Here is a 17546-nt window from a genome sequence, read left to right as displayed (position 1 = left end):
AATACTCGGTCAGACAGCTTCCATGGGGAAAAGAAAACATCATTGTTTCAGTTCAATGACCTTTCATCAGAACTGTTTTAACTATGCCTGTCCCTGACATTTTAAAATAATTTTCTGTTGACTTCCCTGTTCTGTTTTGGCTATAGATAATTGGGACCCCAGCACTAGTTTCAACTTGGCAACCTGAAATGAGCCATTTATTGCAATGTTCTGTTGCCTGTTAGCTAATCCTCTGTTGGTACTATGACTCGTACCTTGTGGAATGAAATAAAAAATGAGGACCTTCTACTGGTGGATAAGCTGATAACCAAAAGTAACCTGGTTTAGGTATCTGGCAGAAGAGACGATGGGGGAGAAATATTCTGAAATGGCAAGTTGTTTTGATATGGAATACACTACCTGAAAGGGTGGTGAAAGCAGATTTGCTAATAACATGCAGTGAGAAAATAGATAAATACTACAGGGCCATGGTGAAGGAGCAAGAGAGTGGTATTTCTGAGATGGCTCATTTTGTCAAATGGCTTTCTGTGGTGCTTTAATTCTATGAGATTGGACATGAGAGAAAGAAGAAACACATTGGCTATAGAGGGCTGTACCTGCTCTGTTGGCAGATGCTCAACCAATAAAATTCCTCACTCAACAGGCATAGCTGTGATTGGCGAACTCCCAAGTCCACTTGTCTTCCCGTCCCTCCACTGAGGCGACTGTGCAAGCCGTTGCTCTCTGACACATTCTTAGACACCTGTTGCAGTCACTCTTGCCTTTACTGCCTTGCTGTGAAAATCAAATAGGGTAGCCAATCATTAGGATCTAATTTTGACAACGCTGAGTGCCACTGACTGGGTTGGCTGACGATGGTTTACTTATCCTGAGGGATGTCTGTGTTATAGAGCCGACGTGACCATCCCTAGGCTAGTCTAGTTGTTAATTCAGCTCTATCACGTCAGGGCTGCTGAAGCAGTTCCCATCAATTACTGTGTCACTCCAGCTGCTATTCAAATTTCATTAGACTCAGCAACTTCTAGAAATCATTATTCTTGAGTAATTGCAATTCAAAAAGACAGTTTAAACAATACAGATGGTATCAGCTGTTGAACACCTGATTGCAGTCATGGGATTGTGTAGATTTTGATAGATCAAATCTTAAGAATTTTTCGTGATCCACTGCATAAATTTATTACCTTTTTGGTTGTTTTCCCATCTCCCATCCATTGATTATGACCATTTTAATGTTCTAATCCTTGTCTTCAAATCCCACCTTTACTTTCCCTGTCTTTGTGACCTTTCCAGCTATACCGATCTTCTCCAATTCTGGTCTAATGCATATCTTTGAATTCCTTTGTATCACTTTGGTGGCTATGCCTGAGCTGCCTCAGACCCCATTTCGTTCTTGTAACTCACTGCCAAAATTTTATCTAGAAATACTGCTATGAAGAACCTTGAAGTTTTGAAGTGGTGAAGCTGCTGCAAGGAAGCAATTTGCTGATGCTTTCCTGATCCAGTTGGAGCCAGGATCTATATACATTACAATAGCCCTGCACTTTTCTGTTAGGCTGCAGTCGAGTTAAGGGAAGGTTATCCATCCTTTCACTCAATAGGAGGTCATTGAATACTTTCTGATACCCCAGCCCAAATTTCTCCTTCATCACGCCATCACGTGTCCATTTGTGGACTCAGCAATTTGGCTTCTGTGTTGACCATTCTTTAAAGTATAACAGTAATTTCCTACAAAGTGCTTCTCATTGAGGATGCAAAAGGTACTGATACAGTAAAACTACATTAATCCGACACTCTCAGGATTTTGGTGTCAGCCAAGCAGATTTTCTGCATTATCAGATGTTATTGTATTAGTACTCATATTTTTATTTAACATGTTGCACGGTAGAGTCATTAGTTCCAGTGAACCCAAGTTTAAAGAGAGTGTAGGAACTGGGGCCCCGGTGAGTGGGAAGGGAGTGTGGGAAGCAGCATTCACTGAGCCAGATGCCAAATCATTGGGAACCCCAAATAGAAATATAGTGGATTATTGGAGTTTTATTGTAAATGAAAATCTTCCTTAACCCAAAAAAAACTGGATGCTGAAGATCAGCTCGGTGCCCCTTCATCTGATGAATATTGTCCTAAATTGGATTTATTTTAGTTTTGAAAATCATTATGGTGAAGGATATGTGCTGCTGGAATTGTATCTGTCAGGACCCAGTGTGAAATTGGAAGCAAAGGATCTTGATAATTAGATCTCTTTGATTTCCTCAAATGCAGTATATAAATTGCAGCACTCTCTAAAATGCACTTTATCTGAACTTCAACAAAACTAGAAATAATTAAATGTTGCAAGCTGGGACATGTAACAGAATCAGAACTCGGATTAAACCAGTTTAGTGAAAAGTTTATACACGTGCGAAGAGTCATGCCAGAGAGAGTAGAAGCCCAATGGAGTCTCAGTGAGTCCCTGGAAGGACAGATGATTGCAGTATTTTCAATGTTAAGGCCATTGTGAGCAAATTGTGCTCATTACCTGTTCCAGGAGTCGTCTATTAATTTAGAGCGTTGCACCGGAAAGAATGCACGCACACAAAAGTGGGGGAACAATCTAAATGTGAAGAGAAGGTTGAATGCCTTACTGGTCGATAAAGAAAGAACATAGTTAATGGGAATACTCTTCAAGCTGTACAAAATGTGCAATAGTCTGGAAGTAGAATATGGTGATGCCAAATAAAATTAGTGCAAGCTCATTTTAAAACTGAATTTCTTTACTTGGGTGGTGAATTTGGAACACTCTGCCAGATGGGACTGAAAATAAAAGTATTTTAGTATCTTCAGAATTGGGTCAGCTGCTATACTGGGAGATAAAAGACGGTCACAGGATAAGTTTCGATTGTTGATATGCCCTGTCTTAACTTATTGATCAAGTAGGAAGCTGGATTTAGTTGGACCATTACTCTGCCTCACTTATGGTTCTCAGCACCATCTTTCAATTCCTATCCCACACCACTTATAGAAAAAGGTCACTTTGAGCTCCCGTCGTGAATTGTACTGTTAGGATGCTGCACGTTGGTGTAGCTCAAATTTTAGTGCATTTTAGTGCAGTTTAGTGCCTAACTGTTAATGACAGAAAACCATGTTAACAATCTTCGAAGTTCTTTTCCAGTTCTAACCCTAATGCTAATTGGTTCTAACCCTAAAACCTGATTGCAGTTCTCTTGGGGACCAAGGTTTAGGTATATTGTGTTCTTGCCTGGTTTGGAGTGGTGGCAATGGATCATTACTGCTGGGTTCATGAGGCCTGTTGGTTTCCTGCATTCATATTAATGGTGTTAATACTGCAGTTATGTGGCACTGATTAATCTTGCACCGTAATGTAAAGGTGCTCCGTATCTTACAATATTAATTAATCTGATGTGCTCATGAAGATTGGGAAAGGTGATTTAGTTGGCATGCACTTTGAAAAGTGTCATCTTTTTCAGTTCATGAAAGGCACAATGATTGAATAACATGATAGGTCATAAGTGCAGAGAGTTGTGAACACAGCCCAGTCCATCAAGATAACCAGCCTTCCCTCCATTGATTCTGTCTATACTTCTCACTGCTTCGGGAAGGCAGCCAACATAATCAAGGACCCCTCTCGGCCCAGTCATTCTCTCTTCTTCCCTCTTCCATCGGGCAGAAGATACAAAAGCTTGAGAACGTATACACCAGGCTCTAGGACAGCTTCTATCCCACTGTTATCAGACTCTTGAATGGACCTCTTGTACAATAAAGATGAACTGTTGATCTCTCAATCTACCTCATCGTGGCCCTTGCACTTTATTTGTCTACCTGCACCTTCTCTGTAATTGCAATGCTGTATTCTTAATTCCTTTTTATCCCCTTTTGCATTACCTCTATGTACTTGCGTATAGGATGATCTGTCTGGATGGCATGTAAACAAAAGCTTTTCAGTGCATCTTGGTACATGTGACAGTAATAAACCAATTACCAATAATTAGTTGCCTGATTCGTCTACTGAGTATGCACAAGTAGAATGGCATGTCACTCCATTTAGTGCTTAAAACTGTAGTTCAGACAAGTTTTCTGTTTCTTTCCTACCCAACTGAAAAATATGAACCATAAGTCAAAAATTGTCTGTTAACCTTGTGAGAGATGTGCAATGCAGTGTGAACAGCAACTTGATTTAATTATTACATTAGACCTAATATCAAATTGAGTATATACCATTTGTTTGTCCTGGTGGAGGCTCTTAATACCCTGAGGTTTCTTCAGGAATGGATTGAGGTTGGAAGGGAAGGCGTCATGAACCCACTCCTTTATGCTCTGTCTGCCATTGCAGACTGATAATCTGATCATTCATGCTGCTGTTAATGGTGTATGGGAAGAGGTGGCGGGTAGCCACATCAGTTGCCATGCACAGATTGACTAATGCAATTCCCTACAGTACAACAGTTGTGAAGTGCTTTGTGAACTGCTATAGAAGGCACCAGGTGATTGGAAGTCTTTTCCCTGGGTGATTGAAGTTGCCTTTCAGTTCACTCCAGCTTCAGTAATGCTGCCTCTTGCAGTCACTTGTAGCATGGCAGTGTTGGATTTTGTAAAAAGAAACTTTTCTCACCTGGAATTTCCTGACAGCCGATCTTCCCAAGGTCAGGTTCTGCGCTGGTGGTGACAGCCGTCCTTGGAAGAGCAGCTGTCTCCTGGTTAAGTCCACATAAAAAGCTCCTTTGTCCCTTCTCCAAAGTCTATTTCAAATACTTAAACATGGGGGTCAGTTTTAAGGTCCTAAGGTCCTAACATGTTGCACACCAATACAGTGGAGGTGCTGGATATGAAACTGAATAATTGGGGAAAGATACAAGGATGTACTTGCAGAGTTATGTGGAGCTGGTGTCTGGACCCAGGCTTATTGTCCAAAGGCAGTTAAGGGAGTATTTGTTTGTGTGTGTGTGTTTCTGTGGGGGTGGGGTTGAATTTGAACCCAAATCCCATTAGTGCCTCCCAAGAGCAGCACTGAGTAAGCTATGGTTGTAATGGCCTGTTTTATGCTTTGTTTTGCAGTGTGCTCGGTCAGTGTTCTTGGGGAGAGCGACGTGATGCAGGAATTCCTGGCTGATTCCAGTGAGGTAAGCCTGTGGAAAGGGAGGTGGGTGAAGTGTAGGCCTGCTTTATCAGTAGTTATTGTAGGAATAGGAATCATCCATTCAGCCCTTTGAACCTATTCTGCCATTCATGGTTGTCCTGTATCTCAACTCCATTTATCCTCCTTAGTCCCTTATTCAATTTTTTTTCTTTTAACAACTTCAGTTGACTCCCAGCCTAAACAAGGCTGTATCTTATTCTGGACTTTCCCACGAGCAGTGACTTTTCTCAACCCTGTAATCTTTTGATCTTTTCGAGCAGCTCAATTAAGTTCAGAATGTTTGTAATTATCGTTTTTTTGAAAATCAGATGTGCCAGTTACTGTTGCTATATATAAGTCTGAAGTATTAAGAATTTTTTCTAAATGTAAGGCTGTAACTGAAAGTCAAAGCTGTTTAATGTGCTCTGTGTTTTTGTCAAGGAATGGTGAATGGAACTCTATTGCTGCTTGTATCCAGAGTTGGCATCAAGTGCTGCAGCATCTGATATAGAACAGGGGGTGATGAACAGTAAAGCATTCTGCGCTGTGCCAGTGGTGTACCGTAACTGCTGTGAAACGTGACCCTTATTCATAAGATTATAGAATGATGCAGCAGAGAAAGAGGTTGTTTGGGCCTTTGTAGTTTTGTCTAGTTCTTTGAAAATGCCTGCGAATTAGACCCGTGTGTGTTTTATTTTAAACCCAGAAGACCATAAATTGTCAAATATTTATCTCATGCTATTTTGAAAGTTACTGTCAATCTGCTTTCACGATACTTTCAGGCAGTGCAAGCTACGTTTCTGAATTTGTGCATATCCTGCTCATCCTACCTGGGTTGTGTAAGACAATTGTGTTAAAGTTGTGTCCTCTGCTGGCCTGCCAGTGGAAATAAATTATTCTTAATTACCAAACTCCTTTATGATTCTGAACACCTCCACTAAATTTTCCCTTAATTTCCTTTGCACTGAGCAGAACAGCCCCAGCTTCTCTAGGCTCTTCAAGTAATTGATGTCCCTTAATCTATACCTTTTCTCAAGGGCTTGGCATCCTCCTCAACAAAAATGGTGTGCAGAAAAGGCCACAATATTCCAACTGGAATCCGAATAATAATAATGTGCATATACAAGTCCAATTTTGTCAAAATAATTTCTGTGGGATCACGGAATAGGGAACCAGAAAAAATGGGAGATTGGTATAACCAACTAAATACAGAATGCAATTCTGTGAATACATAACCCTATGTCTGAATGCCCTAATGAGTATGGGGCAGTCATATTTCACTCGTACTTATTTTGTATTAGTGGTTGAACTTAATTAACATTGCCCTAATAATCATCCATGTTGTACTCCTGTCTTACGTCCATTTGCCTTGGTTGGATGGACTTGTAGAAGCACTTGGACCTAACCAGCATTTGGTGATGATTTTAGATGTTCTGCTACAACAAAATGTAGGAGGTTGTAAGTATACACGGAATTGCTTTTCTTAAGTTGAGGTAAATACACATACGGTGACACTGGAATATTTTAAAGAGGTTGGTATTTACATTAAAATCTTTGCAAACTCCACGTGCTCTAAAACATATGGCAACTAATACTTGTACAGTGTAATGTTAGAATGATCAGTTTTGACTGGGAAACTCCCCCTCCTCTTATGCTTTGTAACTCTTTGCCCACCCAAGGGGCAGCCAGAGCCTACAGCTTATCTCACCCAAAAGATGAGACCTGGGTTAGGGCCTCAAACTTCTGAAGTGGAATATGAACCCGAACCCTAGTTGGAACCAAAGTAGTTATCAGTGAGCCACATAAAGTAACCCACTATTGACACACTCGACAATTTTCCATGGATTGTGGCCTTGAATGCTGCACAAATTGTTGCCACTGGCCCTCTGGAGGGAAGGTGTGTCTGCTGCCTCATCTGGGATGACTGAATAATTGCCCCTCCTTCAGCCAGGATTTATTCTGCGTAGTGGCTCTCATGGCATTAATAGGTTTTGATTTTAATTAGTATGCACTACCTGAATCACAATACATACCAGGTCTAAGAGCGCCAGGGGCTGGGGTGGTTGATTTCTGTCAAATGTGTGCTCCTGAAGATCTTATTGGTTAGATAATTTTCTGCTTTGGGCTATACTGATTTATGTTGTTGATTAGATGAGTGAAGGACCCTTATTGAGTTCTTGCTAGTGGCAATGGAGAGAGAGAGAAAAAGAGAAAAATCTGATTTTGAATTTCTGGAATCCTTTTTGCCTGTGTGATCTGTGCGGATGGTATCTTTGGAGAGGAAGATGCTGAGAATGAATTGTGCCTCAAATATGTATTCTCAGCAATATTTTCACCTGACTTCAATTCCTGTTCACCCTACGATCTGTACTTCGAGTTAAGGGATGTCTGGCTGTCAGACTGTAGTTATTATAAATCCAGTCTAGGCCATCAGTGTAGACTGCAGCATTCTCTGTCTACAATTGGAACCTTGAACTTAAAGTAAAAACCAAACAGCATTTGTCAACCACAGCTTAGAGCTTGTATGTTGGCTAGTGCAAGCACTTTTCCTGGTCAGTCTTTGCCCTCCTACTCTAGATAAATGAGGCCATCCAAAACTCTGCAGCCTGTATATGAAGACACCAAGTTTCCCATTGCTTCTGTACTCACTGATCTACATTAGCTCCTGGACTGTGCTTCAGTTTGACATTTATGATCATTATGTTCATGTTTCTCCCAAAGCCTTGCACCTCGCATCACTGTAATCTTCTCCAGCCTATAACCATCCAGGACATTTGTTATACTTCAATTCAGGTCTTTTGTGTATCTCTGAATTTTACCATTCTATTCTCGTTGCTGTGGCTTCAGTTGACATCTCATTAAGCTCTGAAAGCCCTCCACCTCTTTCCCTCGTCCTTCACAGTGCTCCCCATTCAGTTTCTGGTTACCTGGCCCGATAACTGTGTGAATTGATGCCGACTTTTATTAATGCCCCTGAGGAGCGTTTTGGGATGTTTTACATCTCTAATAAATATGAGTACTTCACTGTTTGGTCAGGGCTTTGTGTAGACAGGATGGGAAGAACTGATGTGGGGAGGAAGTGACCCAACAAGTGAGATGAGGGGCTTAAACCTGGTGGCGAAAGAAGAGTGAAAGTGAGAGGGGGGCCATTGGCAGTGAAGAGGCGGAAGGGAAAGAATGGCCCTGTGGTGGTATGGGAAGGTGATGGGAGCCACAGGATGAAACCCGTGGGGTAGAAAGTATGGAACAAAGGGTTGATGTGTGATTGAGAAATAGGGAGATAACTTTCTGTTCGTGCACTATTAAAAGTCAAAGCACATTAGGTCAAATTGGGCAAGTCTGGGGTTGAACCCTTAACAAACTGCACTTTAACCACTGCTGTACATTGTTTGAAAACTCAAGGAGGCATGTTGTACAACATTATTGATCATTATGATACAGTGGTATTGATTTGTGTAATACATCCTTGTGTGTAGCACGAGGACAGTCCGTTCTGACATTCATGCTCCGCTTCATCCTCCTCCTACCTCTCCTCATCTATCGATGCTACCCATCATCCCCTCCTCCCTCTTGCCTGTATCTTGCTGCCCCTTAAACGTCTCAGCGATTGAGATTCAGGGATATGGTGACAAAGCAGGAACGGGGGACTGAGTTTGGGTGATTCACCATGACCATATTGAATGGCAGAGGAGGCTTGAAGAGCCATGTGGCTGACTTCTGTTCCTATAATCTATCAAAACCTTTTGTTTTTTGAAGATCTCTGAGTGATCCAGCTTATCTGATAGTTATAACCTCACAGTTATCATTCTTGTAATATTTGTTTTTCACCTTCTCCAGTGTCTCTCCATCCTTTATATAACATGTCCAGAGGTACTCACAGTATAGATGGACCAAACTTTGAAAGAAATTTAGTGTAACTTCAGTCCTTTTCTTTGAGAGTAAACCCTGGTATTTGGCTTACTCTTAGCACCTTTTTGAATCACATCTAAACCTCTAATGATTTATTTTTTTTATTATTTCTGAAACACTGCTCTGTATAGATCCTTATTTCCCAAGTAATCTGCAACCTCATTTTTTTTCTTAACAAAATTTAATAGCTCTTGCATTTTCTTTTATTGAAATTCATTTGCCAATTTTTACCTATTCAATTTTATGAAAGTCACCTTGTAATTTGTTGTGGCCCTCCTTGGTGCTTGTTGTCATCTGTAATTTAGAAACTGATCAAATTGTTCAAACGAATGGTCCCTGCACTGATGTTTGTGGGACCAGTTCCCACCCTAAGCCATCAGAAGTGGCTGCCCTTCTACTCCTTGCTTTGCCGTAGCCAGTTAGCTATCCATTCTGATAATTATCCTGTCTCTTCAAGCTTGGACCCCATTAATTGGTTTATTATGTGGTACCTTAACTGTTCATGAAATTGTATTGTCTAGACATCGTATTGCCTAGACATTGTATTGCCTGACTTGTCAGGTGGAACCATATGTAAATATAATGTGTAGTGGAAGAATTAAAGTAGATTTGCTATGTTAGCTGGACTATCTCAGACATGTAGAGAAAATCGTTACCAGTGAATTGATTATCATGCCATCCATGGTTAAAACAGACCTGCAGACCTGCATTGAGGTAGGGCAGTCCACACTGCTGAAAGTCTGGGCAGCATGTCACCGAATCAAAAGGGACATCGGTTGTCATTCATGAGTTGCTGTTGTTTTTAGAATGTATAATTGGTTGAGAGCAGAAAGATCTTTGCAAGCATCCTGAAATGGTGTCTGTGATTTTCTTAGCTGACCTGAGAAATCAGGACAGGTGCCTCTGGCCATGACCTACATGAGCAGAGTCCAACAGTGATGTCTGGGATTGGTGTTTGGATTCACTGTTGCGAGTCCTGTACCTGTAGTCATTGGTTTGCTGCTGAAAAGATGGGACAGATCTTCTGCCTTGAGATCTGCGATCACCTACCCTTGGGCCATGCTGTTCTTTCACTGTGGTCCCGAGCACCATGCTTTGCAGTGAGGCTGGCTACCAGCAGATTGGTGTGGTGCAGTGCAGGGTATCTTGGCTCAAGCAGCTGGCTGGAGTCAGAATGGTTTCAGCGGCCAGTAGGGCCCTGATCTCCACCCTTGCTGGTTGTCAGTGCAGCTTAGACAGGAGATGGTATGTTTGTGGATACTTTTGGCATTAACAGACATTTGAAAACAGTGACAATAAAAAAAGAGCAAGTAAATTATTTTTAAAAAGTTAACATTCAGACGCTAGCACTTAAAACAATTAAATGCCATTTAACATAACTAAGTAAAAGATTCCCTTTGTCCCAGCAGCTGATTTTCTCCCACTCATTTTAAAGGGGCTGCTGTATTGCACCAGCTTTAAGCCAGCATGGACTCAGTGGCCAGGTATCCCAGCCTGAGAGCTGGGAAGTCTGAAGCAGTTCATGCTGCCCTATTGGACTCCATAGGGAGTCCACCAATGCAGGTGGTGGGTCGGACGAGGCTGCTGGTATAGCCCCACGGTTCCGCCTGATACCGGCACTTCTCCTGAGAGGCATTATGGTACAAGATGGGCCCCCATGTTTAGTTCCCACACCACTTCCTTGGATTAGGAAACTCTGCTGACTGTCTGACTTCAGCAATAACTGTTATAAAAGCTGAATATGTATTGTCACACTCTTTCAGAGTACGAACGGGCTGTCCGATGTGGACCTGAGGATAGCATTGCCTGACAGGAACATCATCACTGTCACTGTCAAAAAAAACAGCACTGCAGACGAAGTCTACAGGGTGAGTTAAATGCTCTGACCACTGGCAATAATCATGACGTGGACCTCTGCTGGTTTTACACTGAGGTTGGACAAAGCCGCTTAAGGAAATCAGCAAAGCTGTTTAGGTTTTGTCTGGATAAGTTGGACATTCTTAGCCATGAAAACAAGCTCCAGTATGGAGAAATTGTATATGGTTGCATTAGTGTGACATGATCAATTAAACGTTGGCTGATAGGGTGGAGATGGGGGTGATTTATTAATGTTCTCATACTTGAAGATTGAATTGCCTCATAGTTTCCTGTATTTGCAATTAAGAAAAATTATATGTAAGCTCATTGTTGTCTTCTGTCGTCATCCTCAACTGTGATGTGCACAGAATGACAGGTCCAAATGGTGCAAGGATATTTGTTGCATTGCGTTGTAGGTAGTCAGTGCCAACGTGTAGATTGCTTCCAATCTGCATAAATGAAACCTTCCTGGGAAAAGGTCATTTAGCAACTGCAGAGAGAACAGCTGAGCATGGAACAGTACAGCACAGGAACAGGCCCTTTGGCCCACAATGTCTGTGCCGACCGTGATGCCAAGTGAAACTAAGTTAATGCTTTGGGTGGGGTCCCTTTGTCATGATACAGACTTCTTGTTATGAAGTGGAGTGAAAGCCAGAATTTCTGATCCAAGCATAATGGAAGCCATGAAAGACTGGCCATTGCATGGTTATAGTTTCCTAAATAGGATGATTATGTACCTCTGCTGTGACTCAGTGCTGCATGGATACTAAGGTTTTACCTTGAATTCTTTTTCAGACCATTCATACCTTTGCTTCCCTGCTACAGCTAGGAGCATTCCACTCAGCAGGATGCCCATCTTGATGGCAGTGTCAGTGTTAATCATCTGGAAACAAAAAATAATGTCCATGCTGGAGATTTTGTTTGGCTTTACCAAGTTTTCACTCAATGTGGCTAGCCTTTGAGTGTCAAGATAAGGTAGAGAAGGGAAAGTAGTAATTGCGTATCTCCAGAGACATGAGCCAACTCTGTCATCAAACTTTAAGTTTCAGTATCGTTCTTTAACATGCTTTCAGAATATTTTTAAAAAGTCAGTTAATGCTTGGAATGAATAGTTGTGTCTGCTGAGGCAGAACTTGAAACAAGCTTGTTAAAATGAATTTTTGTGATGTGGGCTTTGCTAGCAAGGCCCTCTTTGAAGCTTTGACCAAGTGGCTTGCTGGGTCACTTCTGATTCAAGCATCACCATGTGGTATGAGAGTGGATTCACACATAGGTCAGAGCAGGTAAAATCAGCAGACCTCCAGGATATTGGTGAATAAATTAAATGAGATTACCTCAAAATTAGTATGGAACTTCTGACGACTTGAGCCAGATTTTATTTCAAGATTTTTAACTGTTTAAATTCTTAAGATGGTATGATGAGGTTTGAATTTGCATTACTGAGCAACAAATTCAGCAACTAATTACTAAGGTACCCTACCCTTAAATGTAAAACCCCGGATCTATAATCTGATAAGATCAGTTGTACTGAATCTATTGAATGTGCTGCTCATTATTCATTAGGCTGAGTACTATACTTTGATCTTGGTTGTTGGCGTTAATGTATTTTGTGCAATGTTTTGAGTCTCAAAACAGTAATGTAGGTCTGGCAGTCTTTATCTACTTCACTGATCACCTGTTTATCACAAGGTCAGAAGTGGGGCTGTTCATGGATGACTACAGAATGTTCATCTTCATTTGCAACAAAGAATTTAACCATCCATCCATGACGTGCGACAGCATTACTGAATCCCCCACCATCGATATCTTTGTTATTGTTATCAAAAATAACTGGACCAGTCACGCACATTGTGGCTCCAAGAAATAAGTCTGTTTTTTTTTTCTTCCGATTCTCTGAACCCTTTCCACCATCACTGGCCAGGTGGAATATCCTCTACGTGCCTTGATGGGTGCAGTTCCAGCAATACTCAAGCTTAACACCACAGAGCAGCATCTAGTTTACTAGCTGAATGTCATTACCTACATCACCAGCACCACATAACTGCAGAGTGTACCATTTCCAAACTGCACTGCAGCAACTCACCAAGGCTGCCTCTATAACACTTTCAAACTCCTTGAAATTATTTTTATTGTGTTCGGTGCATAGAAATAGGGTGAATGTATACAGGCTTTTTCCCCTGAGGTTGGGTGAGACTAGAACTAGAGGATATGGGTTTAGGGTGAAAGCTGAAATATTTAAGGAGATTCTGATGGGGATCTTCTCCACTCAGAGGGTGGTGTGAGTGTGGAACGAGCTGCCAGTGGAAGTGGTAGATAAGGGTTCAATTGTAACATTTAAGAAAAGTTTGGATAGGTACGTGGCTGGGGAGGGCTTTGGAGGGATATGGTTCGGGTGCAGGTAGATGGGACTAGGCAGATCAGGTCAGCATGATTAGATGGCCCGAAGGGGCTGTTTCTGTGCTGTAGTACTCTTGACTCTGTAAATACCATCACCTACAAGTTGCCCTCCGGATTGCAAACCATCCTGACTGGGAAATATATTCCTATTGCTTCATCATCACTGAGTCCAAGTACTGGAACTCCTTGTCTGTCAGCACCTTCGGAAGGATTTGAGAAGGCAGTTCATTGCCTCTTGTCTTGTGGGCAGTTATGGATAGGCAGGGAACACTGGCTGTGCCAGTTGTGGATGGTAAATACACGCTGGCCTTGCAAGTTATGCCAACATCTCATTTAAAAAAAAGGCATCAAACAATCTCAATTTGTCACCTCATAACTAAACAAAATTCTGACCTTGCATTTCAATGCCCGTGTTGGAGGCGCACTAATTTTGTTGGACTTAAATATTTATTTAGTTGTTGTGGGTGATGAGACAACAAAGACGTCTGAAGATTTGGGGTCTTTTGGTTGCTTTCATTATTTTCCTATAGAATTACTAAATATTAATGTTGACTTTAAATGCTTCAGGGGTTTGGAACCAGTTTTACGTTGGTCTTAAGAATTTATTCTAATTGGATTTTGATCAGTATGTAAAACTGGTATACCCTTGGTCTTCCAGTCTCCCAGTTACATCCAACAAATGACTTGCCATTCTTGACTTTATAAGGCCAGTTTTTGTGTTACGTCCAGCACTGTACAGCATGCTGCAGTGTGACTGACCCTTGGTTCATTCTTGGTTGTTTGATCCCTGCAGGCTGTACAGGAGCACCTACGGATGGATAGTATCACAGCGAGTTTCTTCACGCTGTTTGAAGTAGTGGACCACTTCTTTGGTAAGGGTGACAATTTTATTTCTTTAAGTTATTGAGAAATAATGATACCTCTTGGCACCAGAAGGATAATTTACAAACAAATTAAAACTTCCACCAGTAGTAATGTTACAGAAAAGAACTACTAGTCTTCGGTTTGGATGTTAGAATAAGCTATGTGTGAAGCCTGAGCAGTTTTCCACTGGCTTCTGAACTCTGACACTTATCTCTGAAACTTATCCCAGTTGATCTTCTGAGGAAGGGTCACTCCACAGACACTGCTTGACTGGCTCGTTTCTGGTTTTGTTTCAGATTCCTGCATCTGCAGTTTCATTTGTTTTCCTTCTGTGTTACCGTGTAAAATTTTACCTGGAGCAAGGTGGGGATTTCTCTGTTCCAGGATCGGTGTGCACAGTTTAAGATCAGTTGATAAGGAGTGTGAATACTGCTCATCAGGAAGGCACTTTATGGAAACGAGCTGAGAAAGGGCCATTAGAAGGAAAACTGGAAACAGTTTACCTGTAGTTGGGAAAATTCAATGTTCACTCCAGAAGGTGGCAAAGTTACCAGATGGAAGATAAGATGTTGTTCCTCTGGTTTACGTTGGACCTCGCTTATTTGTATGTTTGCTTAGTGATTCTAATTTGCCTGATTTTGCTTTGGTGGGGGAGGTGTTTTGGAGAGTAGTGGTCGTGACACCTCTACTCATGCTTTGTGAGACAGCTTTGACGAAGTGGTCATCCTTTTCCTGTGCATCACTTTCGTCTGTTTGTGTCCATCGTGAAATCAAACAGCGTATTGTCATATAGAACATCTCCTTGGATCATTTTAAGAAAAGCACGGGTGATATTTCCTTTCTTCCCTTAACAATGAGTTCATTGATCTTCCACAGTATTGCTTGAATATTAATTGATGTTGGTATTCATACCTTTCACTGAATGTTTTTCCTTTTCACAAATGGGGCCGATTCATAAATTACATTTGCCTTTGACTTGGTACTGCCGTAATCTCACTGATTTACTTCTCTAGATCTAGTTCATTGAGACTATGCAGTCTTGAGCCAAGAATGGCAGTGTTAGGATAACTGACCAAAACTTAGTCAAAGATGTAGATCTGAAGGAATAACAGGGAAAGGGGCAGAGGTAAAGATGACTTTAAGCTAATCCCAGACAGTGGCAGACATGGTATTGATGGGCTGAGTGAAATCTGAGACGCATTAGAGTTCTCGGAGGGCTTTTCCAGCTGGAGGATGTGACAGAGAGTGAAGGGCAGAACCACAGCGATTTAAACTGAAGAGCAAAGAGTCACATTTGGTCAGCTATGGCACTTGTTCCCATTCTTGCACTGTACCATTGCTATGACCTCAGCAGTATTTTGTTTTAGCCAGAGATGTGTTGCTTCCCAGCCTTCCTCTGCTTCTGGGTTGTTTAGATGATGTGAAGCATCATTTTCACTTTAATGCATACTTTGTGCATTTGCAGAGAGGAAACTGGTTCCCAATGAATTTCCACACAAACTATATGTACAGAACTACACGTCAGCAGCGGCTGGGACCTGTCTGGTTATCAGGAAGTGGCTGTTCACCATGGCCCAGGAAGAACTTCTGAATGACAATGATCTTGCCGTAACCTACTTCTTCCATCAGGTGTGTGTACTCTCTGTACGGTGTGTCTGGTTTGCTTGTTTAATTTGGTTAAAAAATTGCTGGCAGCTTAGTGTATGACTGATGCAATTGCTTGATTGGTGTCGCTAATAAATTTTTGCTTCATTTCTGTAATTCTGGAGCAGAGTCTGTATAGTAAGTAAATAGGCAATATAGTTACCCAGCCCTCTGCTCTATAACCTCCCACTAGGAGTGCTGTATACAAGACCAAGCCTTCATTCCTGTTGGGAAGCATCTCGTTGCACCTTATCTGTTTCATTTGTTCTCTCATCCTCAGGGACTCAGTTTAGACCATGGGCTTGAAGGAACTCATTCCCCCAAACCTGTTGCCACTGCCTCCATGATAGAGGTCTTCACGTGTACTCAATGTGAACAGGATCAATTCTTGTTTCGATGTTCCTTGCTTCACCTTGCCCAATACAACTGCAATCTGTTAACTGGGGCATACAGTTGGAAGCTAAATTTCACTGCAAATCAGTATTAACAATAGGAAATACTGAAAGCATACAGGTCAGTCAGTATGTGAGACAGAGCGAGACAAAGCACTGCAGAACAAGCCTTGTCATGATGACCTTTGTGAAGGGATATGATGATTAACTGGTATCCAAGGCTTTCAGCCCAACCCAGTTGTTGCTTTTAATCATCAAGCTTGTGATTAGAAAAGCAATTCAGTTATAAAGAGCTGAAAGAAGTGATTTCGTGACATTGATCACCTTGGCAAAAAATGTAGGGCGTACACTCCGAAAATAACAAGAAGCTCAGAGATGATGCGTGGAGACACAGGTGTAATAAATGGGTTGTGGACTTGATGCACTGGCTTTCTGAAGCTTGTTCCTGGGTCGTGGGTTGCCGATGGATCACCCCTCCAAGTCACCAGACTGTGTTCTTGTAATTGCAGGCGGTGGAGGACGTGAAGAAAGGCCGGATTCGAGTTGGTGATAAGTCGTACCAGCTTCAGAAACTGTCCGAACAGCACAAGAAAGTCATGGTAGGTCTCTCTGATACAGGATGGGGAGATGCAGCAGATGTGTGTCACACTCCCTGCAAGGGCGCTATGATTCAGATCTTTAACTTCGCCACCCAAAAACTGAGAATGTAACTTGTTCTTTCAAAGGTGGAAACCGGGTCAATTATTGCAGCATCCTACCACGGCAGTGCCTCACAACAGGCTAATAGAGAGGGAAAGGAATATGGGCAGTATTGGAATCGGTTCATTATTGTCACACAGTGAAAAGCTTTTGTCTGCGTACCATCCAGACAGATCATTCCATACATAAGTACATTGGGGTAGTACAAAGGAAAATGCAATGCAGAATATAGCGTTACACCTACAGAGAAAGTGCAGGGAAGGCAGACAAATAAAGTGCAAGGGCTATGACGAGATTGGGAGATCAAAAGTTCATCTTTTAGCTTTTGAGAGGTCCGTTCAAGATTTTGATAATAACGTAATAGAAGCTGTCCTCGAGCCTGGTGGTACGTGCTCTCGAGCTTTTGTATTTTCTGCTTGACAGGAGAGGGGAGAAGAGAGAATGACTGGGGTGGGAGGGGTTCTATCATATCACTGCTTCCCAACAGGCTGGTAGGGAGGGGAAAGCAGTGTGGACAGTGGTGGAGTCAGAGCATAGTAACTGAGTGCCCATTTCACCAGCCCAAACCAACTTCCGGGGGATTGTCGCAGCTCGAATGTCCAAAAAAAAGGATCTGCACATCAAGATCCCAGGTCTACGTCATCTATTTCAGTGATAGTTAGAGGGGGAAGTGC

At 41.9% G+C, this 17546-nt stretch overlaps 1 protein-coding gene across 2 annotated transcripts in view; it reads left to right on the top strand.

Moving 5' to 3' along the window:
* Positions 1–17546, top strand: part of LOC127585222 (sorting nexin-27-like) — a 90770-nt gene that overhangs the window by 63468 nt on the left and 9756 nt on the right. For both annotated transcript variants that reach the window (XM_052042508.1, XM_052042509.1), the window contains exons 4-8: positions 5050–5114; positions 10783–10887; positions 14067–14145; positions 15603–15766; positions 16683–16772. In XM_052042508.1, the coding sequence (XP_051898468.1) occupies positions 5050–5114; positions 10783–10887; positions 14067–14145; positions 15603–15766; positions 16683–16772 (503 nt within the window). The remainder of the gene's footprint in view (positions 1–5049; positions 5115–10782; positions 10888–14066; positions 14146–15602; positions 15767–16682; positions 16773–17546) is intronic.

Source organism: Pristis pectinata, chromosome 32 (genome assembly GCF_009764475.1).
Source record: "Pristis pectinata isolate sPriPec2 chromosome 32, sPriPec2.1.pri, whole genome shotgun sequence".
NCBI classification, from domain to species: domain Eukaryota; kingdom Metazoa; phylum Chordata; class Chondrichthyes; order Rhinopristiformes; family Pristidae; genus Pristis; species Pristis pectinata.
The sequence above is the reverse complement of the archived record's forward strand: the minus strand, read 5'-3'. Positions and strand labels throughout refer to the sequence as shown.